Source organism: Channa argus, chromosome 18 (genome assembly GCF_033026475.1).
Source record: "Channa argus isolate prfri chromosome 18, Channa argus male v1.0, whole genome shotgun sequence".
Lineage (NCBI taxonomy): Eukaryota > Metazoa > Chordata > Actinopteri > Anabantiformes > Channidae > Channa > Channa argus.
In genome coordinates this window covers 2350402-2378322 of record NC_090214.1, presented here as the reverse complement: position 1 = coordinate 2378322, position 27921 = coordinate 2350402, and the positions used below count along the sequence as shown (strand labels likewise).

Genomic DNA, 27921 nt, shown 5'->3' with positions numbered 1-27921 from the left:
TGAAGGTTAGACACACCTCATTACTGCATCTCAACCAACTGGACTATTGTTATTTATTGTGGCTGCTGATGAGCTCGGATGTGATCACTGTCGGTGCATTAGGACTTGATGTACTGCGGGCTGGAACAGACACACACGAGCAGCTGTTAGAACACACACAGACACACACACCTGACAATGGAGATTGAAAGCATGGTGGCAAATAGTGCTCTTATTAAAGCCAGAGAAGGTAAGACGTTTCTCTTATCGTGGTGGTTTTCTAAAACCCTTTCAAAACAGCAGCAGGGTGACATGCAAACGATTGTTGTTGTTCTTATTCGCACAGTTAAACAAAATAAATGGGTCTAAGTTTCGCATGCAGCTCTAGATAAACTCTAGATATTTGACCTTTCTTTCACCATTCACAACTGAATCCTCGTCCGATTCACAAGTGACACTTGACACTTGTCGTGGTTGGGTGGTTGGAGGATGGTGACTTCCCTAAACAACACGGTGTCAAACGGTGAGGAATGTGGATGATGACACAGATCACGGATTAGTTGCAGAACTGCACTGACTGCACGTTTCTCCTAGTTACGTTCAACCTGGTTTTAAGGTTTACACAGCAACAGTTTCCATTCTACTTATAAGTCCGTCTGAATGGATGTATGAAGAAATAGCAACGTTATTTACATGCAATCTTGTGACAGCATGGATGTTGTTTTTTCTTAATGTTTGAACGTAAGGTGCAGAGTAATGTGGGCCCACAGACTTGACTTACCTGTTCTCAGAGCTATTAATAGATCTTTGGCTGCAGTGCAACATACTATTGTGTGAAACCCGATGAAGCAGGACACGGCACAGGGTTAATGTGGGTCACATTGTCAGAGCAGAACAACCTGAAATACTTTTCACTGTCCTGTCTGACTTTTTGTTGAATGTAAGTTCAGTATATGAACATAAACATACTGTACTCAAATACATAGATACTTGTGCTTTACTTGATCCCTTAATTAATTCATCACCTTCTTCCTCCACTACATTAGTCCGAAAGCTGTGGTTACTTTTTATTTTGTCAAGTGATGCTCAATCTACAAATCTGGTGATGTAATATTTAATTTGCAGTGTAAAACACATCCAGGAACGGTTTGTCTGCACATTTTAAGTACATATACTCCAAAAAGTGAACATTTCAAAATGGATGATTATTTTAAACAAAGTGCGGTTTGTCGTTGAAAGCAGATGAAACGATCTTCAAAAAATCATATTACATATCTCAAATTCATTATGGAGTCGTTATGCTGCAGCTTCAAGCTGTCGACCCCTTTGCCAATTTGATTTATTACAGCAGACAGCAAACATTTTAATGCTGAAACTGGCCAATTTAAATGTGATGCCAGCAAACTTTTAAAGAAATAGAACAAGGGCATGTTTACCACTGTGTTGCATCACCTGTTTTTTACACTATAAGAACTGAGGAGACCCACTGCATTAGCTATGAAACCAATAATGTTCTTTCTTAAATTAGGATTTCAGGCCCTCTTTGGTCTTTTTGGCTTATAATTATTGCACAAATGTTTTTAATGGGTGACAGATCTGAACTGTCTCCCATTAGCACCTGGACTCTTTTACTACTGAGCCACACTGTTATAAGACCTGCAGAATGTGGTTTGGCATTTTTTTTGCTCAAATAAATGTGGTCTTCCCTGAAGACAATGTCATCTGAATGGCAGCAGATGTTGTAGATAAGACCTGTAGACGTCAGTCAATATTCAAGGATCCCTCGCAGATGTGTAAGTTACCCAAACTGTGTGCAACAATGCACCTCCAAACCATCACAGATGCTGGTTTTTAGACTGTGTTCAATGGTCAATGTTCTCTTTAGCATGGAGGATGCAGCATCCACGACTTCCCAAAAGACTTGTCAGACCACAGGACAGTTGTATTAACTTCACCTCATGAGGCTCAGAGAAGATGCTGGCACTTCTGGATCTTGTTCATATATGGTTGTTTCTTTGGATGCTAGGGTTTTAACATTTGTGAGGAACAAAGAGACTAAATTACGAGCAGCTGCTTTCAGAGGGGTTCCTGAGCCCACGCAGTGGGCCTGAAGGTCTGAGGATCACCATTCTTCATTAAGGGTTTTTGGCCTTGTTTCCTTGCTACAGAGAACTCTCTAGATTGTCTGATCTTTTATCTGTGAGCTGTAGGTGGTGTTGTCCCCCAATTACTTGCAATTACTCTTCCGTTGTTGAAGTATTTCCCCACGTAGTCTTGCACAGAATGAGGCACCTCGCCCCGTCCTTACTTCCCTGGGCTGCTCTTTTTTTGACCTGTTGCCAGTTAAGCTCATTTGTTTTGAGATGTTCCACCAGATCACAAGAGAAACTGGCTTTAATGGTTCCTCATACCAACTCTGAACTAGGGAAGACTGGTTTCGGGTACCATGCACCTTGCTGTCGACACTGAGAGCATTTAAAACATAACGTTCTATTAACATCTGGGGATTTAAAGGAATTATTTAGATGAATGAATTCATCAGACTATAATGTGTGTGTCTGTGCTGTAATCTGTGTATATTGTTCCCAGGGAACCGTTTGGATTTAATAAAGTTTAACTAACTTCTAAAGTAAATGCAGAACTTTTGCTCCTTGCACCAATGCTTGTCCAACTGTTGCCACTGTGTGCAGGTGGAGGGAGTAAAGGCAGAAGCTATAAATGGAAGGAGATGCTTCGCTTTCCTCACATCAGTCAGTGTGCGGACCTGGCCATGGCCATAGGTGTGTGCAGCAATGCGCTTCATAACTCAGTACATGTCACAGTGTGTTAAATGATTTCATATCATGTTTTATTTTCTCCGTCAGAACGAGACTACTATAGTCTATGTGTGAAGCAGCCTATCGGCAAGAAACTATTTCAGCTCTTCTGTCGGAGTCAGCCTGATCTGCAGAGCTACATATCCCTCCAGGATGCTTTGGTACAATCTAAACTCTGCAGATTTACATGGAAAATATGACTTATAGAATTTACAGAACGACTGTTCTGAACATCTCTGTAAATATTTAAATGTGGCCGTTCGAGTAGGACATGTCTGTCACAACAAGGTGGGAGGAAAAAAAGAGAAGGAAATATTGTATTTCATTGTTGCATGTAAGCAGCGCGGTGGAGGAGTGGTTTGTGCTGCTCTCTCACAGGTTCCTGGTTCAAATCCCCGATTGGCTGTGCCCTTTCTGCATGGAGTTTGCACTTTCCCCCCCTCGTGCTTCCGGTTTCCTCCATGTAAGCCAGTTACCTCCCACCGGTCAAAGACCAACGTGTTCGAGGTTAAAAGTGAAACCGGACTAACATTTAAATGGAGACCGAATAATTCACATTACAGGCCTCAATGATTTTAATGTTAATAGATTTAAATCCATGACTGTGGACTTACTGTAAATGAGGTCCTAAACTGCGATGGCTGCAAATTTATCTAATTTTCAAAATGACAGACAAGTCTTCTCTACTCATGGTTAATGTCCATCAATCTGCAACCTGGATCAGTTCATTTATCTGTGACCTGCACTGTTCCACTTGAATTATTTCTGGGTGACAATAGAGGTCAACAGCACCAATAAATAAAACAAACCAGGTCACACAACTGACAGATATTAACTATATTAAGATGGCAGGCTCAGGCTGTCCAAGGCCACCTGATCCCTTCTAGAGGGCAATGCCTCGTCTTCATTTGCTCTGGTGGAGTTGGGTGCACTACGCTGGGGTCACCCCAGAGGGCACCTAAGCACTTTTGCTCTACAGTAGGGGCGTCTTAGAGGACACTTTGCAGTGGGGGCACCTTTGCGGCAGACTTGTCAACCCAGTCCACCTACAGATCTTAGATCTTAAAACAAAGATTTCGGCAGCTTAATGGTTACGTTCTTGTATCAAAATTAACATTTAACCAAAACTTCAGTTTAAGTTTGGTTTATTGACACGGTGACATCATGTGTGAAGTTAGGAATGGATAACATTTGAAAAGTGCCTGTTGATGGCCTACAACACTTGAAGAACTGACTCCATTTCTGCACATGTACAGTATTTCTCTTTCGTGTCCTTTTTCCACAGGACGCCTTTGAGACAAAGTCAGACGAGGAGAGGAAAGAATTTGGGGTCAGCATCATTCAGAGATTTCTGATGAGACAGGTCTGATGACTACATGTGAAACACGTCCACGTTTTTAGTGAATTAACTGAATGTTCCAACAATAACAAAAACGGATCCCTGCTGCTGTTTGACCTACTTCACGTTTGTGTCCCCTCAGTCCAATCAGTACGTGTCCTTTGCGATGAAGCATGAACAGAGCTGCATCGACAACCTAGAGCTCGATCCCTGTGGAGATGTCTTTCGTGACTGCAGAGAGTGAGTCCATATACATACTGTGTGCTCTTTCCGGTTAGAAGCTTGCTCAGGTTTTTAGTAAATAGTGACCAACTTCCCTTTTTCACGGATCAGAGATCTACACGTATACCTCAGTGGAGCCCCCTTCATCCAGTACCAGCAGAGCTTGTTTTTTGATCGTTTTCTACAGTGGAAGATGCTGGAGAGGTCAGTGTGACAATAACAAAAAGAAAATGCAATGCAGGACAGACCATTGGTTAGTTGGGTCGCCGGGTCGTCTGCTGGCAGCCCACGCACTCCACTGCAGCCACTGAACAAATCTGTCTTTCCCTTCAAGGCAGCCGATCACCAAGCAGGCGTTCAGACAGTACAGACTGCTGGGGAAAGGAGGGTTCGGAGAGGTAAGGCCACACTCATGTCACACTTCTTGTTGCCTTTGCCCTCACTTGGCATCGTACCAGCCAACTGCAGGAGGAAGGGACACGACATGCTTTTCTAGCAGTTTTAAAATACTCAGCTCGTGTTGGCGGCTTTTCACTGTGCCGTCCAATTTAGGAATCCGAATCATCAGAATCGTTTTCAGGACTCCACGTTGCCTGAACTTCATGTGCTAAAAGTAATGATGGACTGTTTTCATTATATAGGTTTCTACGGGGTTATTTGCTGTATACCAACATCATTCAGCACAACACAACTGATAGTGTCAAACACCTTGTTACAAAACACACCTGTTAACCGAAAAACTTTCCAGGTGACTACATCACCAAGATGTTTTTCTTTTCCTCTGGTATCCGCTCAGATGGTTTTGCTTTCATTTGCTCACGCTGCGAGATCCTATATCTGTGCCAGAGATTTCTGCCTTCACCTGCACTTCATAGGTTTAATGCTGCGCAGAACAGAAACAGGGAAGCCAATCATTTCTAAATAATTTAAACCCTATTTTTATATACATTTTAATAAAAAGGACGACAACATACAAGACAATGAGCAAAATGTCTTTAAGCTGTGTAATGCTTAAAAAAAAAAAAAAGATTCACACAACTGATGGGAAGAACTGAACTGCAGCCACAACTGTCCATTAAAACACTACTGTGCAAAGGAACGACCACGATCCAGAAACGCTGCTCCCTCCTCTGAGCCTGAGCTCCTTTCAGACTTGAATAGATCAAATTTGACGGGGAGAATTTGTGGAGTTTGTTTTGGTGCATGGTGATAAAATTAGGATTCAGTCGTTTTGGAATAAAGCAGCGTTTAATCGCCCACTGTGGCGTTGATTGGAATCATCATTGGAATAATTAAAAGTTTCCTAATATAAAGGTTTTTTACAAAGCTGCCACTTTCAAACACATGCTTCCTTTTTGAAACTGTTCAGTTTTAACTGGAGCCCCTGAAGCTGAAGTTGCCACAGTTTACTGTTAATGCTTTGTTTTCTCCCCCAGGTGTGGGCTTGTCAGGTGCGGGCCACAGGTATGATGTACGCCTGCAAAAAGCTGGAAAAGACCCATGTGAAGAAGAGGAGAGGAGAGGACATGGCCCTCAACGAGAAACAGATCCTGGAAGACCTGGACAGTCGATTTGTGGTGAGATTAATTTAAATCCCTATTTTCTGCCGGCTCTCCAATGGCTTAATAAGCATTTACCCATAAAAACCACATGTCTGGTAATGTTTTTTTTTTACCGCCAACATACTTTAAAAAAGGCCAGCTCCGTAAAAACGGGTCCAAGTAACAAGTATTATCTGCTCAGCCAAAACTAAATTCGAATTCGCAGTAACAAAACGCAGTAGAGTCGCAGCGTTGTCCACAAATCATTGAACACACAGTGAAACCAGTTTACCTGTCCCATCTTTACCATGAACACACACTCTGGATTACTTCAGTAATCCCGCTGCTACAAATACTCACAAGAAAATGAAATATTGACGAACAATAGCTCAATTGTTAAATGCTTTTTCTAATAAACTGCTCTTAGATCTGCATACATATACAGTAAAGTCAGTGCACTGCAGAAAATAGTTGCAGCATTTGCTCCTTTGTGATTAACATCATCTAAAAACTGTACGATCCCGATGTTTTAAGGACTTACTTTTTTTTTTTTTTGACAAAATAAAACTTAATGTGTTAAAAAGGAAAAGTCTGGGCCAGCCTGATCTATTTGTTGCCTTTAACCGTGCAAACAATTTTTCCCAGACGTTTTTCTGCCCTTAATCGGAGAAGCACCAGAGCCGACCGTTTGGAGGAAGTGCAGAAAACCGCTTTTTTGTTTTTACAAATGTCCACCTTCAGAAGGAGCTTAGAGCTGAAAAGCACATTTACCAAAAGTATGGTTTTTATTTCTCTCTTTAGGTGAGTCTGGCATACGCCTATGAGACCAAGCACGCCCTCTGCATGGTTTTGACCATGATGAGCGGCGGGGACCTGAGGTTTCACATCTATAACATCGGAGAACCTGGCCTGGATAAAGAGAGAGTACGTTTTTATGCTGCAGAGGTCTGCTGTGGTTTGATGCACCTGCACCAGAAGTCAATCTTATACAGGTGAGTGGTGACACATACTCTTAAATCACATCTCATCTACAGTATGCGTGGCCCAGACTCACATGTTGTGTCTGATCCTCCAGGGATATGAAACCAGAAAACATTCTCTTGGATGACAACGGTAAGTTTGGCCTCAATTGTCTTCTTATCTTTGTTTTAGTGGAGCCATAAATAACTGAACCAGTGCACATTTCACACGGTGCAGATAGAACATGGCAAGTCTATTTTTACTTGTGAAACAAGTCGGAATCATTGGAAAGATAAGCGATCAAGTTCTGAGTGACAACCACTCAACCACCTGAGAAGGAAACTGAGCTGATGATATTTTGACAGAAAAAAAAAAAAAAAAAAAGCAGCTTAAGGAAGTGGAAGGCTTGTGGGAATCAGGTGTGGTGTCTATTTTAAGGAACCTCTTGACCTGTTCCTTCATTGATGGAACCTATGATTGACATTCCTCAGTAATTAATGTGATTGCTCACTCTTGTTGTTTCCAGTATTTAATTTTATTATTATTATTATTGCGGATTCATCCGTACGTTTTTTATGGTGCTACTGGTCCTAAATGCTAACAGCTACAAACATGGTTCCAACTGTAATATGTTAAGCCTGTTTGCGAGACCTGTGCTATTACTTTATGTGCTGATAGCTAATGTGCTGTAATTGTTATGAATATTAATATGATTTGTTTTAATGGAAAGTCTATATGGGAGTGATGGCCACCATGTGTGTCCAGTTACAATTCTTAAGAGAGTTTTTAGACATGCTACTAAATACAGTTAGGACAGATGACTTATTACTCTGTGGGCTGATAACTGATGTACGATAATTGTTATGAATATTTGTATGATTTTTTTTTTTTGCATTGCCGTCTATGAGAGCAATTTTCACACGGCTGTATCTCAATAACTACATGATATTTTTATGAAACTTTGTGTACAGCTGCCCCATGACGGTGTGAGCTCTCTAGCGCCACCATGCGGCCAATTAGAGAACTTGATTTGTAACTTCTAAAAAATATATTTTTTTATTTTCACTTCCATATTGTAGTCTTACCACGCGTGTCCGATTCCACATCGGTTCTCCACTTTGGGGGCGCTAAGGTGGGGGCTTATATTTTTGTCAACTTATCCTTCCAACACTTCATTGGTGTATAGAGGCCTTGTATAGATTCCTTTGGACAGGCTGCCATCTGCTGGAGAGTTGGTGAATAGCAATTGAAAACTTCATTGTTTTATGGGCTGTCACTTCTAAAACTACACATGCTAACGTGATGAAACTTTGCGGACATCTGCCCCATGATGCAATGCTTCACATGTTACAGTGTTGCCTCTATTGCTCCGCTGAACATACTGCAAATGATTTGCATTGTTATGTTTGACTGCTGTGGCTTCTACAGTGTTCAGAGCTGCAGCTTTCAGTATCAGTATATATTTTCTGCAGGAAAGGTTGACAGTTCACAGTTGTCAGATACTTGTTGTGTTGGTTTCAAGAAGCAGGAGCAATTACTGAAGGAATTCATATTGCAAATATCAACCATGAAATCAATTAATTAGATGTTTGTTTTTCCTATTTTTTACCTCAAGGGCACATCCGCATCTCTGACCTGGGTCTGGCTGTGAGGCTGAAGGGGAAGGGTCTGGTGCGGGGCAGGGTGGGCACACTGGGTTATATGGGTATGTATGTACAGCAGGTCACACTGATCTTGAGACAAACTCAAGTCTGTAGGTCTTACTGGACGTCTGACCAAACAGCAAAAACAAAAGATAGAGTAGTCAAACCTAGTTATCTCGAAGGTGTTTGGTCATTTAAGTATTGGAAAAACTCAAATTCGTTACTAGAAATAATACTTTCAATGTATCTTGTAGATACTGAGATGTTTCACATCTACAACTACTTGGTTGCACAATTATCAGTCTGCTTCTGATTTACATCCCAATTCCAGCTCCCGAGGTGATCAGCAATGAGAGTTATGGGATGAGCGCAGACTGGTGGGGCCTCGGCTGTCTGATTTACGAAATGATGGCGGGGCAGCCCCCGTTCAGGGACCGAGGAGAGCATCCTAAACCCCCCGAGATGGAGAGAAGGATCCAGACAGAGCAGGAGGAATACAATGACAAGTTCAGCAGGATGGTGAAAGAACTCTGCTCTTTGGTGAGTTCATCCAAACTGCTCAACATACGACTTTCATGACTCAATCAGTACAATTCGATCCTCCTTAATTTAGCAAATTAAGCGTTTCCTCACTGTATTGCAGCTGCTGACCAAAGACCCAAAACAGAGGCTGGGCTGCCAGGGATCAAATGGCAAAGAAGTACAGTCGCATCCCTTCTTCCGAAATATCAACTTCAGGATGCTGGAGGCAGGACTTGTTGATCCTCCATTTAAACCTAATGTAAGTAACCAAACAATTGATGCTTGTTGCCTTCTGATCATGCAGCTTTCACGTGTGGTGACCCGTCTGAGATGTGGTACAAACAGTAGCAGAGCTTTTACTTTGGAAAATCTTAAGACCTGGCTCTTCTGAACAACATTAATTGATCTGGCAGGTGACAAATGAAAGGAAATACTTTCATACATATGTGGACATGCATAACTAAAGCAGAACGATCCAGTCGTGAGCTGATGCATGTAGAGAAGTGCTGAGAAGACCCAGCTGATGTAAGTGACGTCCTCGCACGTATGTGTGGGAAAGATGTCAGCAGTGCAGACAATGAGGACTGTGATGCTTAAGCATTAGTGTAATTTGGAAAGAAAAACCAAGAGAGAAACTCTTCCTCAGGTGACTGGGATCATGCATGGTTCACTACAAATTATTACAAAGATCACGTTGCTTTGGCAGCATGTGGTGACCCATAACTCTTATGTTTTTCACTTATACGTAACAGTTCACAATGATAGTTTGAAGCCCACAGAGCCTTAGTTAAAAGATGCAAAATCACTACAAATGTCAGTCTGGGGGTACTACACAGGAGTGCACAGGGGTCAGTGTCTAACAGCCTGTCCTTATAGCATCATTATTAAAGGATTAGTAAACCGAATTTCTGCTTTTGGTGAGGTTATTTGTTATAACTAAGGGTTTTTTGAATGGTTGGCAATACTCTATAAATTGCTCATACATCACTTATTAATACAATTTTAGCATCAATTAACTACTGTACATTAACGGATCAACTCTCTAAGTATGCTGAATAAAACCTTATACAGCGGCTGTAGCTTTTTGGAGTCAATGTACTTTTTAAAACTTTTGTAAACTCTTGACAGGCAATGTGCAAAACAAGCAAACACAGAAGGGGAATTTGGGTCTGTGCTCAGTGCATTTTGTGATTTGCTGTTCCTCCTCTAGCCCAGACAGGTGTACTGCAGTGACGTGCAAGACATTGAAGAGTTTTGTACAGTGAAGGGAGTCGTTTTGGACCAGACTGACGCCACCTTCTACTCCAAGTTCAACACAGGCAGTGTCCCTATAGCCTGGCAAAACGAGGTATGTTCACGCTATCACGCTATCACATCCGTTGAGTCTGCAAACACTCTTACTTTTTCCTTTCTTTTCATCCCTTTGCAGATAATAGAGACCGGATGTTTCAGGGAGCTGAATATTTTTGGGCCTCAGGGATCTCGATCACCAGACCTGGACTTGTCGCAGGCACCTGGGAGCCCCAAACGGAGCCTGCTGAAAAGACTCTTACGCAGACATGTAAGAGTCTCCTATTTCAAAGAGCATGTACAGTATGTGTATAGCTGCAAAAGCTTAACCTACTTTTCTCTCCTCTAGCAGCAGCCTGCAGATTCATCAGATGAAGCCAAACAACATCTGGTGTCCAATGGAAATTGCATGAAGCCAGGACTGGTCGGCACCACCCTCTAAGGGACGTCCCAGCACAGAGACTGTTTTAAAGACACACACTGTTGCAACAAAGGACAATGGAAGCAGCTTTTTTTTTAAGGCATATAAATCACAGCACAGCACATTTCTTGTGATGCCATCCTGCATATAAAGACACAATTTATCTGACCTCAGGTAAAACTGATGGCCTTAAAACTGTTTTGAGTTGTGCTCCTGCACCAACGCGACTTTTAAATGCAGCTTTTTGTCAGCTACTTGAATTTTACTACAAACATGAAGAAAGAATGCTGAATTCTTACATTTAAACTAATTTCAGCCACCAAATAGGTTGGCATGCGGCATGGTTTTATGAAAATGAATTTTGCAGTATAAGAAGGGACTGTGTGTAATTTGTTTATAAATATTAAATGTGCCTTTTCTTAAAAGTGTTTTATATGACACGAGAGTCCGGAGAATCTTAAAATCCTTCAAATTAAACCATCTGACAGTGAGCGGTTAGCATTTGCCTCACAGAGAACATAAATACTCATGCAATGATTCGCTGTGGAGACCCTGAACCCACGGGATAAGCCGAACGCACAAAAAAAACAAAAAAAAAAAAACACATGTGGTTCTTCGAAATCCAGATTTGATTAACTTTGTCCTCATAGTATTTATTTAGCCTAGAGTATAAAACAGTAGATAACTCACACACATTGTAAAACAAATGAAATTAGCAAAAAGACAGGACACACTACAGGCTACAGAACCAACTGACGTCAACAGAGTGACTGTGTGAAATGATGAAGTGGGTTTGATCAGCTGTGGTTATGCACAGAACATACAGTTCAACATAATACCAAAAATAATGTTATAAGTGACATCCTGTCAGGAGTCTCTACAGCATAATAATAACTTCAAAATATACATATCTCAGCAGAGCACCTAAAAATACGTTGGTTTTGGTGTTCAGTGTTCACGGTGGAATGTCTGCTTAAAAATAATATGCAGCCATAGTGTAGTCATTATTAGATCAAGTTTAAACTTCCTGTTTGGCAAAATTAATATTGCAATAGTTGAAACTTAGCCACAACTTCACCGACAAACGGTAACGGTTTAGTTTTGCTGCCTAATGTTGGAACTGTATGTAACTTCAACATGTATTTATCCTTCCCATGGGGGGCTGCGTCGTCCATCCACCTCTGTCTCCACGTGGTACAGCATATCAGCCAATGTGTGTTCAATCACAGCTCCCCATCCCATGTCACTCATCTGAAGAGGAGGAAAAACGCATTGAGGGTTTAATCGAACGACAGCCAGGTTAATCCTAGTGAGATTTGTCAGGTCATCTGGGAAGTAAGTTCTTACCGGCTGATACTTGACATCCTTTGGGGGATGTTTGAAATGTGGCCCAAAATTTACTGAAACCTGAAAAACAGAAATGCATGTGTTCTAACAACTACAAGAATTAAACAATTACGGAGGCTCAAAAATCAGCAACGTGACACACGCACTGACCGTGCAGCTCTTGTAGAGTGAGATGGCAGGGAAGTAGATGCCCTCAAACAGGTTTTCAAAGGCAACGCCGTGGCTCACTCCGTTTTTATAGAATATCATCTGAAAAACAGGACGCACAAGTTCTCAGCAGCAAACGGTGCCACGTTTTCTAACCTCATTTAATTTGAAGGTTTTCTCACCCTGCTGGGGCTCGTGGACTTGAGGCTTTTCTCTGCTTTGTCCACATAGTCCTTCTCTTCAAAGTACAAGTAGCTCTTGAACTTGATCAGCGCCTGAAAAGAGAAGAGATTAAAGAAAATGCATAAAGTAGCGTGTTCACTCGGTGTAGCCCTCATTTGGTCGTAGGCGTTACCTTGTCTTTGTATGTATCGGGCAGAGCCTTGGCAGTCTCTGTGCCATCAGGAAGCTCTATGAAGAAGCCCAGAGTGTCTCCCTGACCGTAGCCCGAGGAATAATGCTTTCCTATGGACTGGTGAAACCGTGTGCCCTTTTTACTTCGCCACGAGTAGCTGAACTTATCGTAACCCAGAGGTGCTTGCAGGTTACCTGAGGAATGAACAACAACATTGAAAATCATTCAACCAAACAATGTTAACCCCACGGAACAGTCTGGTGGCAGCCCTGCTTATCTGGTAAGTAAGAAATCGTTCAAAGCAACAGTCCAGCAGTATGATTAGTCTATTGACATTAGTTAAAAATCTAAAATGCACAGGAGAAGGAGGAGGATGGGAAAATCAAGCCACAGTGGATGACGTCATGACTAATTTCACTGTAACGTGATCCGACCGATTATCTTTTATGCATAACTTGAAATGACCCAGTTTCCTGCCCTAAATCAACATACCAGGAAACCTTTCTAATTTTAGGGGCTATACTTGTATGGCTGTAAAAAAAAACACTCATGCCTGACAGATTCTGATTTCTGCCCCTTTTGCATTCACAACAGAAACTTCAGCAATCAAACACCCAGTGCAATGAAAGGAAAACTACACAACAGCTGTTCGCCGCCTTTAAGAAACGCTTTGAGTTAAAGGTTTTTTTTTAATCTGACTGGAGGGTTGTTGTACAGACTGTAAAGCTCAGGGTTGAGGAATTGGCCTGAAAAAATTGTTTTTTTGATTATTTAGGGTGTCTGATGTATATTTTGGGTTCTCTCGTGCATGAAAGTTCACTACTACCTCCATTTTATTTAAAAGCACTAGTTACACAGTGTTGCTCAGGCTCCCAGGTGAATCACTGAACATGCGTGCTGCTAACTATTTGGACTTTAAATGCATTCTTGGGAAATTTACTCTTACATTATTGGATTTCTAGGCTCTCCATGCACATTATTCCTTATATAAAGAGTTTTGTATAAGTATGAACCCCCACTGACCGAGTGGTTGAGACCAGCCGAGTCTGGCTGCTGTCTCTGGAGGCATGTCATCAACAGTAACCTCAAAGTACCAGGAGCCTTTCCGTACTCCATGAGAGGCTCGAACCATGGAGTAACCTTTCTCCCCAGTCACAGTCAGACGGTCGTCAGAGATCTTTAACTGAGGTGCTGCAACGGTAACGTTACACAGTTTTGAACACATTAATTGAAAGAAAGAAAAAAAGAAAATGCAATCCACAACAGTGCTCACCGTGTTTTCATTTACTGTGTTTGTCTGTTGTACATTACAAGCAAGTAAAACGAGTAACGTTACATGACAAATTTTTTTAAAAAATCCACAAAGCAAAGCTTCAAAGCTTCATGGGTCAAGGAATCTCAAATTGTACAACAATTAATGAGGCCCTAAATTTTAGAAACGTTAGAGCTTTAAAAATGTTTTAAGGAACCTCTGATAACTTATGCACAGATAAACCATGTTTTGTAGAAATGTGTGTTAGTCTCAGTACCTCTGTCATGTAAGGCCAGCAACACCCTCTCATACAGACAAGCCCTGTACAGATCACCAGGTATGGGTTTGCCGGCCCAGCAGTCCAGCTCAAGCTTGTCTGGGTCTGGGGCGTGGGGATCTGGTTCTGCCAGAATGTAACGGTAGCCATCTTTGTTAAAGGGATGCTCTAGGGGGTAACCGTGAGGAGGCAAACGCTGGGCCGAGAACAGAGGGTCACTGTAACAAAGGTTAAAAGAAAAGTCAGAAACCAGACACTGGGTCGGTAGAAGGTTAATTAGTTCCCTTTGGTCAAGTTAACGTCGTTATTGCGTGGTAACTGTTAAGTAGGAGCAATCGGAAACAAAAAGATTCATATCAGTGTTGATCACAGACACATGATCAGTGCCCAGGCAGAAAGGATAAGCACTTCAGCTCATGTTAATATGAACTTTAAAGCAAACAAAAGGGATGTTAACATGAACTGAATGTTTTACCTTCGGGTTCTCTTAGTTGCTCCTGCAGCGGTGCCTTCCTGTTGTTGCTGTTGTTTACGTTTGGCCCCTCGTCCTTTTCCTGGACCGGGGGCCAAAGCACCTTAAAAAACGCAAGACAGGTTTCACTTCGGAATGAAAGGAAATGCTCAGACACACACACAGGCTGTCAGTGGCAAAGGAAATACACACTCAGTGTATTAGGTACATCTACTTAGGAACAATGCAGAATAAGTCAACAGTCCTGCACTAAATGCTCCACTTGTAAAGGTGATAGTATAAATATAAAGGCCAAGTTTTTATTATGTTAGAGGTTATAGTTAATGGTGCAGTTTTATGTTAAAATGGAGCATTTCTAATATTGTGTGCACCCCATTTGGACCGGTGGTGTCACTGTTACTTCTAGGTAAACTGGACTATAAAAGTCTCTTACATTTTTTATACATCCATAGTTACAAGAAGAAACTGCTCTATCCACCCTGTCCTCCTTACAGCTAGTCATTACATAGCACATACTTTAGTCTTTTCAGTTATTTACACGAATAATACCATGGCGCGCGCACTCACACACACACACACACACACACACACACTGAAAGCAGGTTATTATGTGCTCAGTGTACACAGGGAGACAGCAGGCACAAAAAGGCAGGAATTAGTTCGCATTGGTCTTTCCCCAAACACCATCAGCCTCCTATAATGCCTCTTCTGCACAGCACTGCCACATCATTCTGTCAGTGAGAAACACCAATCTACTAGTTTGAGTTTCGGCTTCCCACCAGACACTAGCTAGAATCTACAAGCTTAATAAGACCAGGTATAGTTTTCTAAAGCAAGAACGTCTGATATTATTCCTTCATATAAAATAAGACATTAAGAAAGTAAGCAGCAACCAAGAACTAAAAAAATCAACGAGATGGCTACTTGTTAGCCAGAATTCAAAGATGATTTCATAATAATCAAGGGCCAAGTTTTTTGAGTTTAATGTCTGTAAATAATAATGAAAATAATGTACATAATATTATTCCCAGGTCATTCCTGGTCATTTTAAAAACATTCATAATCTAGCCTCTCTATTAGACAGTGGATACCCAAATTCAGCAGAGTTCAAGTTAGACCCCCACACTGGAACAGAAATTGGCCACCTGATCCATTCACTGATCTAAGTTTCAGAAGTAGTTAAACGCATAAAGATTTTTCCTTTTATCTCAAATCTAATGAACTTTTATTATATTTGGGCGAATAAAACAATATGGCAGCTGATGGTCCGACCCAAAAAGTAGCTGGAAGAGGACGAGGCTAATTAGCTTTGGATGAAAGCCAGTGGCAAATTAAAAATGCCACTCTGACCTCACACATGTTGTGGTGTGGAGGGCAGAGTGGCATTGGAATAAGGGCATTTTTAGGGATTTCAGAGGCTTTTAGCAGCAAGCCAGAGACAAGGAAGAAATGTTCACCGGTCAAAGGGGGCAAAGCTTTTGCACAGGGAGGGGAGAGGCACCGAATAGATGCAGAGAGCAGACAGGGAGGTTACAACTGGACATGGATGAAGTTGCCCACAAGTTGCTTATTGAGGATCAATTTAGCTGGAGTTTGGTTTGAGCTAGGGGAGGGGGGATGGGGGGGGTGCAGTCTGGTTTGGAGCTCAGGGCCAACTTCTATCCAGAGAGTTACAAGACACAAAAAAAACACACTGATCGGCTCCAATTCCAAAATACCACATATTCACCTGAGAAAGAAGATCCACCTGGAACACAATGCACAGAATTACCACGGTCATCGCATTTAACAAGACCTGCCTCAGTTTGGAGTCTTTCTATTGGCCATGACTTATGTATATTCCAATTCCTTCACTTGTTTTGCTAATGTTTGCTAAGTTTTATTTATGCAATTCTTTTAATCATTTTGTCACCAAAGTCAGCTGTTAGCCTGTTTCCGAAAAGTGCTATGTTTTACTCAGCCCTCTCCTAATATTTCAGGGAAAATATCTATTTTTTTTGTTCTGATTCTGACAATATGTAAAATACAATATCAATTTGTATTTATAACAAAAACATCTAACACAGCCTTCAGCCCTACATGATATACTTAGTTAATGGAAAATTACCAATAATGACTAATCATGCATGATGGCAGTCAACAAAACTGTCTAACATTTATCTGTAGTAATGAAATGTGAATATGAACCAGCTCAGAAACTAAAACTAACAATAAAGAACTTTTTTGCTTAGGCCTGGTTTAAATAAACGAAGCACTTTAAGACCTTCTTGGATTTTATTGAAACAGGGTGTTAATTACTGCATTTGCAACTAGTATCCTGTAGAGCTAGTAAAAATATGATCTCCCTCTACTTTAGGTTTGTCTTCCATTAAAATCTTACCATTGAGCCCACCAGCTGTAGGAGTACCAGTGGTCTGTTTCTGAGTGTCATATGAGGGTCCAATATTCCCCAGGTCCTACAAAAGAGCAATAAAGTGATATTTTAAATATCTACTGAAACAGTCTTCGAATTTTGCAACTGTCTCTGTGGGTTCATAATTACAGCCAAGTGCTAAATACCTGATCCAACAGGCCAAATTTGGGGTACTCCTCTTCTGGGTCTTTACTGCCCGGATCAGGGTGTTCCTTCACTAGGAAGACATCCCGCTCTTTACTCTGAAAAGTTGGCAAAAATGTACACCATGTTATTTTAACCCATAAGGGGATTTTCTTGGTACAGTGGTCAAAGGTCTGCAACCAAACCAAATCAATGCAGGATGGCAGCCTGCTATAAGCTTTATTCTGTGTATTGGACTGGAATTTCCCACTACAACATTACCATTGTTTTCACTATATTGTTGGGCCATGTGAGCTTCCCTGGCCTCTGACGAGTTGTCATGCACTCCCAGTACTTGTCAATGAATGGTATAATATCCTGCAACAAAGGACGTAAAAAAAGTTTTCATAAATGAAGTATTAATGCAGTCAGGCAACACAAATCTTCACAAAACTCAAAACATCTGCATAACCCCACCTGTTGTGGCCTACAGTATATCAACAATATCAAAAGTATTTCACAATTAATTATGTTAATGGTTCCGACCTTATCTTTGGAGAACATAGTCTTTGGGTGTTCCTCTTGTGTTCTGGACCGCCATGTCAGGTTTGCCAAGGCTGTGAGACACATCTCCTTTAAATCTGAAAAAACAAAAAGCAAAATCAGTTTGTGGAAGGTTAAAAATGTTACTATTGCACACAATGGGTAGCAAAACTTAAAATACACTGTTTGGGTGATTTTGTTTAAGTAAGTAAGGCACTTTGTAGTACACAGAACACATACTTACTTGCTTGCTTCCTAAGGAAGTAGGTGTTCCCGCTGTGATGGCACACGTTGCAGTGAAACACATAATTGGTCATGAAGGGAAGACAAGTCCTGTGGATAAAGAGGAAGGTCACAGACTGTATCCTGAAAACTTAATTTCCAATGACTTATTAACAGATTTGCTCAATGAAAATACTTACGCAGTGTCGATGCCAAATGTGTCTGCAGTGAACCACTTCATACACAAGGCACACTGGAGCTCCACCTCCCCCAACTGCCTCCCACTCTCCTCGTCCCCTGATCCAGTCAGTGCGTCAGCAGCTTCCGAGCCTTCACCAGCCGTCTCCTGTGACAGAGAAAATCTGCTGTAATAACAGCTTGCGAATAATTATTAATAACAAAGTTGTGGAGTGCATGTATCCCACCTCAGCTACACTGGCATTTAAAAGAAAACTCAGGTAAAACTAATAGTGTAGTTTTTAACGATTTTACCATTCCCTCTTTGCCATTTGAAGATTCAGTGTCCATGCTGGTTGGTAAATCTCCAAATGCAGCATCCCTAAAAGTCGACAGGTTGTAAGATTATATGACGTAAGGGAAAAATAATACAGTATCAAAAGATTTTGGTCAAACTTAAACAAAAAGGGATATTTAAGTGCCTTAGTGTCAGAGGGGGACAATGGACTCAAAGCAGCACTGATTAAGGTTCACTCATCTACACCTTTAATTATTATTAACAAAACCAAAGATGCCATGTTATCATCTTTCTTAAAACAAGGAAAAACGATGAAAAAGGATAAACGTTGTTTTTTTTTTTAATCACACGCGTGCTGCTTAAAGAGGCAAATTCATGCGTTTATGTTCCATCTGAACACCCGCCCCCCCCGGAAAACGAGACGGTACATTTATCCTAATTTATAATGCATTTCCTTCACTCATTTCCAAACCCAACATTATTTAAATTGTCTAGCTTAGGGTCTGCACATATACAGATAATATAACTATTGCAGGGAACTAATACATACAACATGACTTATAAGACAGGGCAACGTTAGGCTGACAGGACAAGTGAAGTAGAAATGTTTGTTGTTTACAATCAGCAGCTATCAGCTAGCATAACCAGTGCTAATGCTAGCTTAACGTTAGCTAGCGAGTTTCCTTTTGTGACTAGCTGACAAACGTATCTGCAGCTAAAACTTTCCAACATCCTCGGAAACGTAAACTACACAACCATGACGGTAAGAAAAACTGGCTTGCTCGAAGCAGGCGTACCCCTCTCCGGCCTCCGGTTCAGTTACAGCAGCACTACCCGCCTCTCCTTCAGACGCCATGTTTCAAATCAATGAAAACACAAAACATCGCGAGATCCCAAAAGAAACACTTCCGGGGTTACCGCGGCCATTCGACGCAGCAGCGACACCGCAGGCGCACAGGTGAACTAAATTTAATTAAGACATGAATTATAGTTTTTTATTTAACTTGAACTTTAATCCAGATAAATATGTTGATTTTGAAACTCCTTCCACATATTTTTAAGACATATAAAAGTGCTCTTCTTTGAATAAGAATTTGTGCCTATATTGACATCTATCTTATGTTTTAAGATGAGATTTACTGCCTTCAAAACCAACATTTCAGACTAGTTTATTAGATGATGGTGTCAATTTTCTGCCAAAAACCAATGTAATTTTAGGTTATTTCAATTGTTGATTCTGGTTACTGTTTCTGGTTTTGTTAAAACTGGCTAAAAAATAAAAGTAAAGCAGCGTTATACCAAATTAAATTGGGCCTTGTACAAAAATACATTTGATTTAACATATCTGCAATTTTAAATAATAAATATTAGGGTTTATGGGTGTCAAAATCTTAGTGTATATATTGCCACAAACACAACCTTTTACGTGAAAGCAGCATAATATTATTAGACTGTGGTATTTTAGAAGTGACTTAAAGTTGGGCCTATGTGTTTTAACTTCAATGGAGGAAGAGTCATTTTTATCCATATAGACAAAATGATCATGGATTATTATCATCATGTGAAATGATTTATTTTGCTATATGCTTGCTCTTGTAGTGTTGTCCTTGTTGGTTTGTACATTATTTGTACAAATTATAATTTTCCCACTATGGTGGAAGCTACATTTTATTTTGTGGACTTTGGATTGTGTGTGAATTAGTAGGAAAGTTCACTTTTTATCACCGAATGTTGGATTTGTATTGGGGATTTTTTGGCTAAAACCTGAAAATACCAATGACTGAAATAAAAAAAAATATAAATATATTGCATACTGTAGATATGACAACATGTAAGCCAATGAATTCTCAGCCAGAGGATCTAAGAACAGCTGAAACCGTTGACATCTTTAAACTTAAGGTCTAAGCTGGTTTTCATTCAGTTTTATGGCATTAGTTCTTTTTGTTTAGTTAGTATTGTTCACTTTCTTAAATACATTGTATTTTACCTATTTTATCAATTCATTTTTAAAATTTTACTAACAAATGATTTTACTTTTTATTTTTCATGTGGACTATGTTTTGTACGTTTGTTTTATTTTCAGCTTCAGTCATTAGTAAAGCACTAAGCACTGGTTGACTGACTGGTTGACTGACTGACATTAAATTAAAATGTGGTCTGGTATGAATTAAGTTTTTTGGGGCATTATTGGTCAGCTGTGACAACTACAGTACCAAGACAGCAAGCGGCCCAGTTATAGCCCACATCTCCCACTGTCATCTGGATCGCATTCAGTGTAGACTGACAATAATGACTGGCAGCCAAAATACACCCACACCAGATGCAGATGCAGGCCACATTTGACGAATGGCTTGGGCCATTTGAAGTCAGTTTAGAGTTTTATATTGGGTCCAATAGTGGTCCACAGTGTAAAACCTAATGACATATTATGCATGAACTTTTACACAAGTGATGGGGAACAGGTAGCCTCAGGTGCTCTTTTTTTAGGAGCTTTGAATATGTTAATAACTTACATAAAAAGCTTCACAGAGACAAAAGGTGAAGTAAGAAAGGATATGAATATGGGTTTTCTTAGAGCCCGGAGATGTTTAATGTAGCACAGAGACACAAATAAGGATTTTGAGTGAAATGATTCTTCAATGAAGTTTCAGCTGATTTCTATTGTTCACCCAAACTTCCAGCTTAATTAAACTGTTTTCCAGTTTTTTTACAACAAATATTTCAACTACATTTTTCTTACCCTTTAAACTATTTATGTATTAATTTAAGCTGTTTTAACTGTCATCCATTGCACTTAACTGATCATTTCAACTACTGTACAACTCTCAGCAAACCATTTCAACCATTACCTTTCACTAGTTAAAACATTATCTATTAGTTTTAACTATATGTGTAATCAAAAGTTTATTATATATTAGAGTATGTGGAATGTATTCCAGTCACCAAAAAGTATCCAAATATGGACAAATTCCAAAAGTGGACATGTGGCACCACAGTTGGTTGCAAAAGTTTGGATCCCCTTATTTTGACATGCAAAGGGATGCAAACGTAACGGTGACATAGCAATAATGCATTAAGCTGGAACAAATGTTCCTTTATCATCTGAAGTAACAAAAATGGTCAGAAAGTACATTCAAAAATTATAGTATTGACATGACAACTACCTTGGTGCAAAAGTATGCACCCCCTTGCCAAAATAATAAAAAAAATAACTTTGAATTTCTGATGAAATAACAATTGTACTAGCTGAATGTTCTTTACACACTATTGATGAATTTATTTGTTATTACTCTGTCTTTTCAAAATAAAGGGATGCAAACTATTGCACCCAACTCTGTCTTGCTGTCCTGACATTGATATCCAGCACCTGATCATGTCTTGTGGTTGTGCAAATGCCCCCTTTGCTTTGAGTAGTTCCTTTTACTGCCAGGAGAGTAAAAGGCAATATCTAAAGCTTTGTGATGATCTGAGACCACCCCATGTACGTTCTAAAAGTCAAACATTACTTAGACACTTGTGAGGCCATTCAAGCACCAGTAAAAACAAGCTGAGCACAAAGGAAAGTGTGCCAGCAGGCGTCTCTCAAAAGAGCACAGGAATGTTGAAAGCGCCCTTGGGTGCTGCAATAAATGCCTTTAAGCTGTCGCTAGACAAATAATACTTGTGTTTTCTCTGCCTCTTTCCTCTCGCATTGGAGACACATCTGTGACACTGTGAGTTCTGTGAAGACGTTTGACAGGTCATAAAACGTCTTCATAAAATGTCGTAATCTTTCTTCATACATTGTCGTTTATAAATAAAAATGATAATAGTGATTGATTCTGTTATCATTCTCTACTTTTTGATACATTTGCTTTGACACCATTGTCTTGATCAGGACTGGCATTTCTAGAACATTTGGATTTTAGGACTGTGGAGCATTTTTGTCCATTTGGACTATGTACTATATTTTGTTATGATTGGAATTGTTGGAATTGGAATTCTCCCCAAATAAACTAAACACAGTATTCACTGACATATGTTCAGTAACTGATATTTGATTCATTTCTTTAACAGGAGTTGCCAAACTGTGTATTTATGTGCTATGACCTCAAAAGATGGCTCCCACTTCTCCCAACATTTACACACAGTGGTGTGATTTCACAAGCTCTGTTTATACTAAAACATAAGTATGAAGCAAAACTAAATCTGTACTACAATGTGTGTTTCCACTCAAAACATGTCAACAGGGAAAGAAAAACTGCAACACTGCGACAGAAGAGACTGTGGACATTCACACATCAAACAACAAATGTCTTTCTCTTCTCTTTAATTATTTCAACTTACATTTTCTGTTCTTCACTAGTCCCCCCCCCCACCCCCCGAACAAGGCCCAGGGTCAGAGAGGGTCAAGCCTACCGGTGACATCTGCTAATTGTCCTGATGGGCCGGCTTCTCTGTCCTTTCAATACCAGCTTCTCTGTAGGTGTCTGTAGCTGGGAGCACACTGGCAGCTGCCACCTTCATGACTTACTGCCACTGGGTTATTCAGCCCCCCCCCCCCCCCCCCCCAGACTCTCTTCACCCCCATGAACCCTCCTTTGCTTAATGACAAACGGTCATTGTGTATATTAGAAAACTGAAACTAATAATGTAGATTTAAAGATGGGGCTGTTATGTGAATTGTAACGTTAATTAAGCTATTAAAGGCAGATCAAAGTGTACAGAGAAGATGAGGTGATTAATCAGACATGAAGAGAAGCCGTGACTACATTCAAGCACTGACAGCAAGTAGTTGGGGGACGGTAGGTCTTTCAATTTAATTTTTCTTGATACTTCAAGTCCACTGCATGTCTGAGGGAAATATTATACTTTCCAGTTCAGAGTAATTACAGTACAAAATGATACATAACAAAATAAACAAGTGTAACTTTATTAATAAATTGTTAAAGCATTTGTGACCAATGACGGAGAAGCAGTGTTGAGATGTTGCACCTTTCTCAAAAAGACATTTGGTGTAAATAAAGATTTGAGACCCAAAAGTTAAAAGTAAAAGATTAAGCAATGCGTCCATAATGTTCATTTAAATCTTTGCAGCAAACCTGTGTTTTTTTGCCCCTTTTCTCTCTCATGAATAATCTGATAATCTGTCATTTGAAGACATTTTCCTGCAGAGTGAGTAATTTATGCTTTCGATGACTTGTGGATATTGTACCTTTAACTTAAATGGGGTTTTTCTTGCAGATTTCAAATGTAATTGAAAAAAAAAGGTGGAAAAAACCACAAACAGTATGTTTTGTATGAAGTTATTGCAGCTCATTGTTGAAGCTATGAAAAGTCTTTCAATGGCTCTTAGAATCATTTTCTACACATTTCTTTCCCACATACTTGGAATCTTTGGGGTTTCCTGTAACATTTAAAACAACTGCTCTGTAGACTGTAGCAAAGTTTGCTGCAAGTCAAGAGATGGATTGACTGAACCCCTGATGGGACAGTAGGATTAATGAGGTTAATCATTGTGGGTCCAACATGTGTTTGTTTAAACGGAGCATCTGAGTCTAATCACGCATCTATTTTTTTTAAACTTGCATCAGGTTTATTTCTTTTCTTTGCACCTGCAGGAATAAAATCCTAGGCAACTGTTTGGTTTTGGAACAACTCGATGAAAGCTTCAGCTAAATGTACGAGGACTGCATCGAATATAATCTTTATTTTTCGTCAGTCACATTTTTAAAGGACGTAAAAAGTAAAAGCAGAATTTAACAGCACTTGATTCTTGATAAATGAAATAAACAATTAACAAAATGCCATTGTGTCTCCAAAACCCACTTGATTAATTGACAAATTGCATCACAATGTGAATTCAAACAAAGAAGCTTCAAAACCGGAGAGGAAAAGGATCAGAAATACATTTTTAAACTTCATCCTTGTTGACTATCCAGCAGGGCTCAGCTCAGGCCAATAGCCCTCATAAAGTTGTTAGTGGGCTTCTAATTAAACCTAAGTGCTTTGTGAGGATGCTGCACTCCACAGGACAAACGGATCTATAGAAAATGGAACACAAGAGTGAAAAGGTCCAAACTTTCCCTTTGATGAGTCCATCAATTAGCATCACAACCAACGTTCACGTGTCCAACCGGCGTAAAATCTCACATTTGCAAATAATGACAAGCCAAACCACAATAAGAAACACGAAAGGAAAGAAAGGGGGCACATTTTAACCAGATGCCCTGCAATAAATAACAGGATCGGTGCCCCCCCTCCAGGCTGAGAGAGGACATTTACATTTTGAAGTGCCTGCACGGGGGTCCCACGGGGCCGGATCGTGTCTGCGCGTCACAGCGCAAGAAAAGCACAGCTGCAATTGTCCCTGCGAGGCGCCTCGGCGCATTTGAGTAACTTTTTGAATGAAATGTAAATGTGCAGGCGTGTGCAGAGCCTGGATATATAAAACCCCAGAGGAGCGCAGGCACCGGCAACTGTTACCTGCTTCCTTATCGGTGCACAACGAGCTGAAATGCAGCCAGTTGCAGCCAAAGTGCCGCTTGTCCACAGAACTCCCTTTTCTGTGGAGGATATTTTGGACCCTGCGAAATTTACAAGGAGAATTATTTGCGCCGATGATGCAGAAGCTACAGGTGAGGAAACATCTTTGAGGCCTAAGAAAAAACAGGTTCAGATACTTGCGACATGCTTTATTAATGCATTTATGAAACTGTTTCAGGAGGGGCCCCTACACCCAGAGAGGAGCCTACAGAGCAGCAGCCCTCCCCGGGAGATGGAAGCTGCACGACCCAGTGTCCAGCCAAGCTGCAGAGGTCCAGGGCAAAAAGCCGGCGGATCCGCACCGCTTTCACCCTGGGGCAGCTGCAGATCCTGGAGAACAGCTTCCAGAGGTGTCACTACCTTTCGGTACTGGAGAGGCACAGCATCGCCTCGGCCCTCGGCCTCTCTGAGACGCAGGTCAAGATCTGGTTTCAGAACAGACGCACCAAGTGGAAGAAGGATCGTGTGCAGGGGAAGGAGGCAGAGGAGGAGCACGGCTTCCCATCATCCTTCTCCTCACATCCCGAGGTCTGCTCTCCCCTGACCTACAATCCCCTTTACTGCCAGCACCGCTCTCCGCTCCAGCTGTTTGCACCGCTGCCGCTGGTGCCTTTTCACCAGTTTTACGCATGACGCACGAATGTGCAGACAGTGACTGAGCACATGGACCAGGCCTATTCCAGCAACTCCTGCTAAAAGTGTGTGTCATAATGTTGGGGGAGCTGCTAATGTGCCAACCAAGACTGACTTTAGAAAATCTAAATTGTCAAGAAATACTAAATATTTTTTAATGTAATTATACTATAACTTATTATGATAAACTTTTTGTATTGAATTTGTTCTTGTTGCTTACTTTTATTTTGTAAAATATATCATTTCACTCTCCATTCCTTGTCCTGCACTAGTTGGTAAGAAAAAGGTTAAAGGCCAAACTTTACACAATTACATCAAGACAAGAATGCGACTCTCATTCGGAAACATAACTCATGATGGATCAAAGACATTTCCATTTTTAAATCTGTGCAGGTAGCAACACTAGAGATGAGGATGTGATGTCAGTTCTTATTGTTTCTAACGGAAATACTGTGGGCACAAGCAATCAAGCTGAGGTAATTTGGTTTGAGGATGTTTCAAAGTAAAAGGGAAATTTATAATAGGGAATGTGAAGACCAAAATAAAAATCACTCCATGAGGAGGAACAAGAATTACACACCGCGTAAACTTACAAATTAAATCCAAACACAAACTTAAACACCAAAAGGGGAGGACCACCAAAAGTAAACAGTGTAACAAAAGAATAACCAAAAAATGGGGAACATGCAGATCAGGGAAACGAGATTCCAAACAGGGGAGCGTCCAGTACAAGCAGCAAACCAACAGGGAACAACGAAGACCAGACGCACTGGCCCCGAACTGAGGGGAAAGCCAGGTTTAAAAAAACAAGGGAGCAGGTGGAACTAGGACTAAAGAAGTAAAGAAAGCTAAACGGACTAGGAACAGGAAGTGGCACAGGAGGGACAACAAAATAAAAGCCAAGGGCAGGAAATAAAGTTGGGAAAAACGGGGACAAACTAAACACGAGAACAGGATTGTGACACTGAAAGTCTTTCTCGGTCCGAGTGAGACATGACAGAGAAAGAAAATTGACAGTCAGGTTGGAGAAGCAGATCTGTGGGTTTTTACCACTTTCTTGCTTCATTTCTCAAAGAAGGAAATATCCATATTTTCTGTTTGAGCACAAGCATCATTGTGTGTAAGGTTGGAGTTGGTGGACGAGAGAATAAAACGGAGGTTTCACACAGTTTAACAAATCAAAAGAAATGAAGACTTTTCTGGTCTAGTTCCGACTCAATAATTACAAGTAGGTGAAGAATTTAATGTTGGCCATGAGTGACAGGTGTTAGAATCAGTGCATCACAGCTCGCTGTGAATGGGGCTGCAGCTGGATTTAATGCAACGGATGTAATGTTGTGGCTGATGTTGTGGTGCACAGTGTCACTGTCTCAGATCAGGGTTATGGCTGAAACTCCACCCAGTTAAACTCATTTTTTACTACAGGTATTTTAAATGTTTTTCAAAATCAATTTAAAACACACACACACACACACACACACACACACACACACACAAATATGCTCTTGATCACATCTGTATGGAATTTACTTTTATCCTCAGATGTCAGAGAGCTCTGAACTCTCCAACATGTTCATGCATTATGGAGGACGAGACATATCAGCAAAGTTCTGAGCAGAAGTACATCATCAGAGAAGCCTTAAAGACAACAGTCATGAATGAAGAAGCACAAACACTGGAACAAGAAGCCAAGCTGCACTTACGTTGTGCAAAGTGCTAATGAGATAAGACGTGATTTTATCACCAGCTGCTGATCAGGTTGGATTCAAGGCTGGTTAGAGTGAAACACATGTGAAACCACCTCACTGGGCTATTGGAAACAGATGGAGGCAAAAGAAAATAAAGTAGACATACACACACACACACACTGTTCTGACTAAGGCGAAGTCAGATTTGTGAGCGTGAGTGAGGAAATGAGTCAATATATAATGGGAACAAATTAAATCGTTTCCATGGTGAACGATGAAAAAGAAGGGATCTGGCTTGGTGACATAAAGCAAATCATCTTTGGTCCTTTACCCCAGAAAATGTCTATTTCAGAGACAGAGCTCAGTAGGTTTGAACCCACTCAGTCAGATGTTTCAGTCTGGACTAAACAGACGAACCCACTGATTTTACCATCACTGGGGCTGATTTGCAGATGCCAGCAGTTTTAACCACTGTACAGGCAAATGCTCTTTCTGTTGGTCGGTCGACAACTTTGCTCCAGAGTGAAATATGTAAACAATGACTTTGCGCTTCGTGAACAATGAATCCTGTTGACTTTGAGCCACAAGGAGAAAGCAAAATGCCAGACTTGAACATGTCCAGCGTTTAGGACCACCAGAGTTCTCCATAATAAGCAGACTGCGTCTCACCCTGCCAGTCTGCTCGTGCCTTTCAGCGTTGGTGCATTATTGCATTG

General features: G+C 40.7%; 3 protein-coding genes and 1 long non-coding RNA gene across 9 annotated transcripts; 2 read left to right on the top strand and 2 right to left on the bottom strand.

The window, feature by feature from the left end:
- Positions 1-10805, top strand: grk5 (G protein-coupled receptor kinase 5). Of its 3 annotated transcripts, none has more exons than XM_067483561.1 (16): positions 1-229; positions 2670-2759; positions 2844-2956; positions 4081-4158; positions 4277-4374; positions 4468-4560; positions 4691-4754; positions 5793-5933; positions 6699-6889; positions 6973-7010; positions 8473-8562; positions 8832-9040; positions 9144-9281; positions 10233-10370; positions 10452-10583; positions 10662-10802. In XM_067483561.1, exons 1-16 carry the CDS (start codon positions 178-180, stop codon positions 10752-10754), a joined length of 1758 nt encoding a protein of 585 aa, XP_067339662.1. In that variant the 5' UTR covers positions 1-177; the 3' UTR covers positions 10755-10802. The 3 variants fall into 3 exon arrangements, with proteins under 3 accessions (XP_067339662.1, XP_067339663.1, XP_067339664.1); XM_067483562.1 differs by having other exon boundaries at positions 2-229; positions 10665-10805; XM_067483563.1 differs by lacking the exons at positions 2670-2759; positions 2844-2956 and having other exon boundaries at positions 3-229.
- Positions 4583-10778, bottom strand: LOC137103323 (uncharacterized). Of its 2 annotated transcripts, none has more exons than XR_010911464.1 (3): positions 10647-10778; positions 5082-5239; positions 4583-4818 (listed from the first exon to the last, which is right to left on the bottom strand). It is a non-coding gene; the product is annotated as an uncharacterized lncRNA (long non-coding RNA). The 2 variants fall into 2 exon arrangements; XR_010911463.1 differs by lacking the exon at positions 4583-4818 and adding an exon at positions 4826-4963.
- Positions 10806-11354: 549 nt separating the features above from the next.
- Positions 11355-19257, bottom strand: ash2l (ash2 like, histone lysine methyltransferase complex subunit). 3 transcript variants are annotated; one of them, XM_067483557.1, is made up of 17 exons: positions 19157-19256; positions 18377-18443; positions 18085-18230; positions 17907-17995; positions 17666-17760; positions 17402-17497; positions 17143-17238; positions 16964-17039; positions 16313-16330; positions 14587-14686; positions 14112-14329; positions 13606-13773; positions 12583-12776; positions 12410-12502; positions 12231-12329; positions 12081-12140; positions 11355-11984 (listed from the first exon to the last, which is right to left on the bottom strand). In XM_067483557.1, exons 1-17 carry the CDS (start codon positions 19213-19215, stop codon positions 11877-11879), a joined length of 1782 nt encoding a protein of 593 aa, XP_067339658.1. In that variant the 5' UTR covers positions 19216-19256; the 3' UTR covers positions 11355-11876. The 3 variants fall into 3 exon arrangements, with proteins under 3 accessions (XP_067339658.1, XP_067339659.1, XP_067339661.1); XM_067483558.1 differs by lacking the exon at positions 16313-16330 and having other exon boundaries at positions 19157-19257; XM_067483560.1 differs by lacking the exon at positions 18377-18443 and having other exon boundaries at positions 19157-19175.
- A 5598-nt stretch (positions 19258-24855) lies between these two features.
- pnx (posterior neuron-specific homeobox) lies at positions 24856-25517 on the top strand. The gene is made up of 2 exons (XM_067484819.1): positions 24856-24976; positions 25063-25517. The coding sequence occupies exons 1-2, from the start codon at positions 24856-24858 to the stop codon at positions 25515-25517; spliced, it is 576 nt and encodes a 191-aa protein (XP_067340920.1).
- Positions 25518-27921: the final 2404 nt, after the last annotated feature.

Bases quoted from the DNA above. Each gene is read 5' to 3' on its own strand.
- ash2l (XM_067483557.1), bottom strand. From the start codon at position 19,215: ATGGCGTCTGAAGGAGAGGCGGGTAGTGCTGCTGTAACTGAACCGGAG. The intron at 18,444-19,156 runs GTACGCCTGCTT...GTCGACTTTTAG, and splicing joins GAACCGGAGGCCGGAGAGGG to GGATGCTGCATTTGGAGATT. The intron at 17,239-17,401 runs GTAATGTTGTAG...CCAACTTTTCAG, and splicing joins ACAATATAGTGAAAACAATG to AGTAAAGAGCGGGATGTCTT.
- grk5 (XM_067483561.1), top strand. From the start codon at position 178: ATGGAGATTGAAAGCATGGTGGCAAATAGTGCTCTTATTAAAGCCAGA. The intron at 4,375-4,467 runs GTGAGTCCATAT...TTCACGGATCAG, and splicing joins GTCTTTCGTGACTGCAGAGA to AGATCTACACGTATACCTCA. The intron at 6,890-6,972 runs GTGAGTGGTGAC...CTGATCCTCCAG, and splicing joins CAGAAGTCAATCTTATACAG to GGATATGAAACCAGAAAACA.
- pnx (XM_067484819.1), top strand. From the start codon at position 24,856: ATGCAGCCAGTTGCAGCCAAAGTGCCGCTTGTCCACAGAACTCCCTTT. The intron at 24,977-25,062 runs GTGAGGAAACAT...AAACTGTTTCAG, and splicing joins CGATGATGCAGAAGCTACAG to GAGGGGCCCCTACACCCAGA.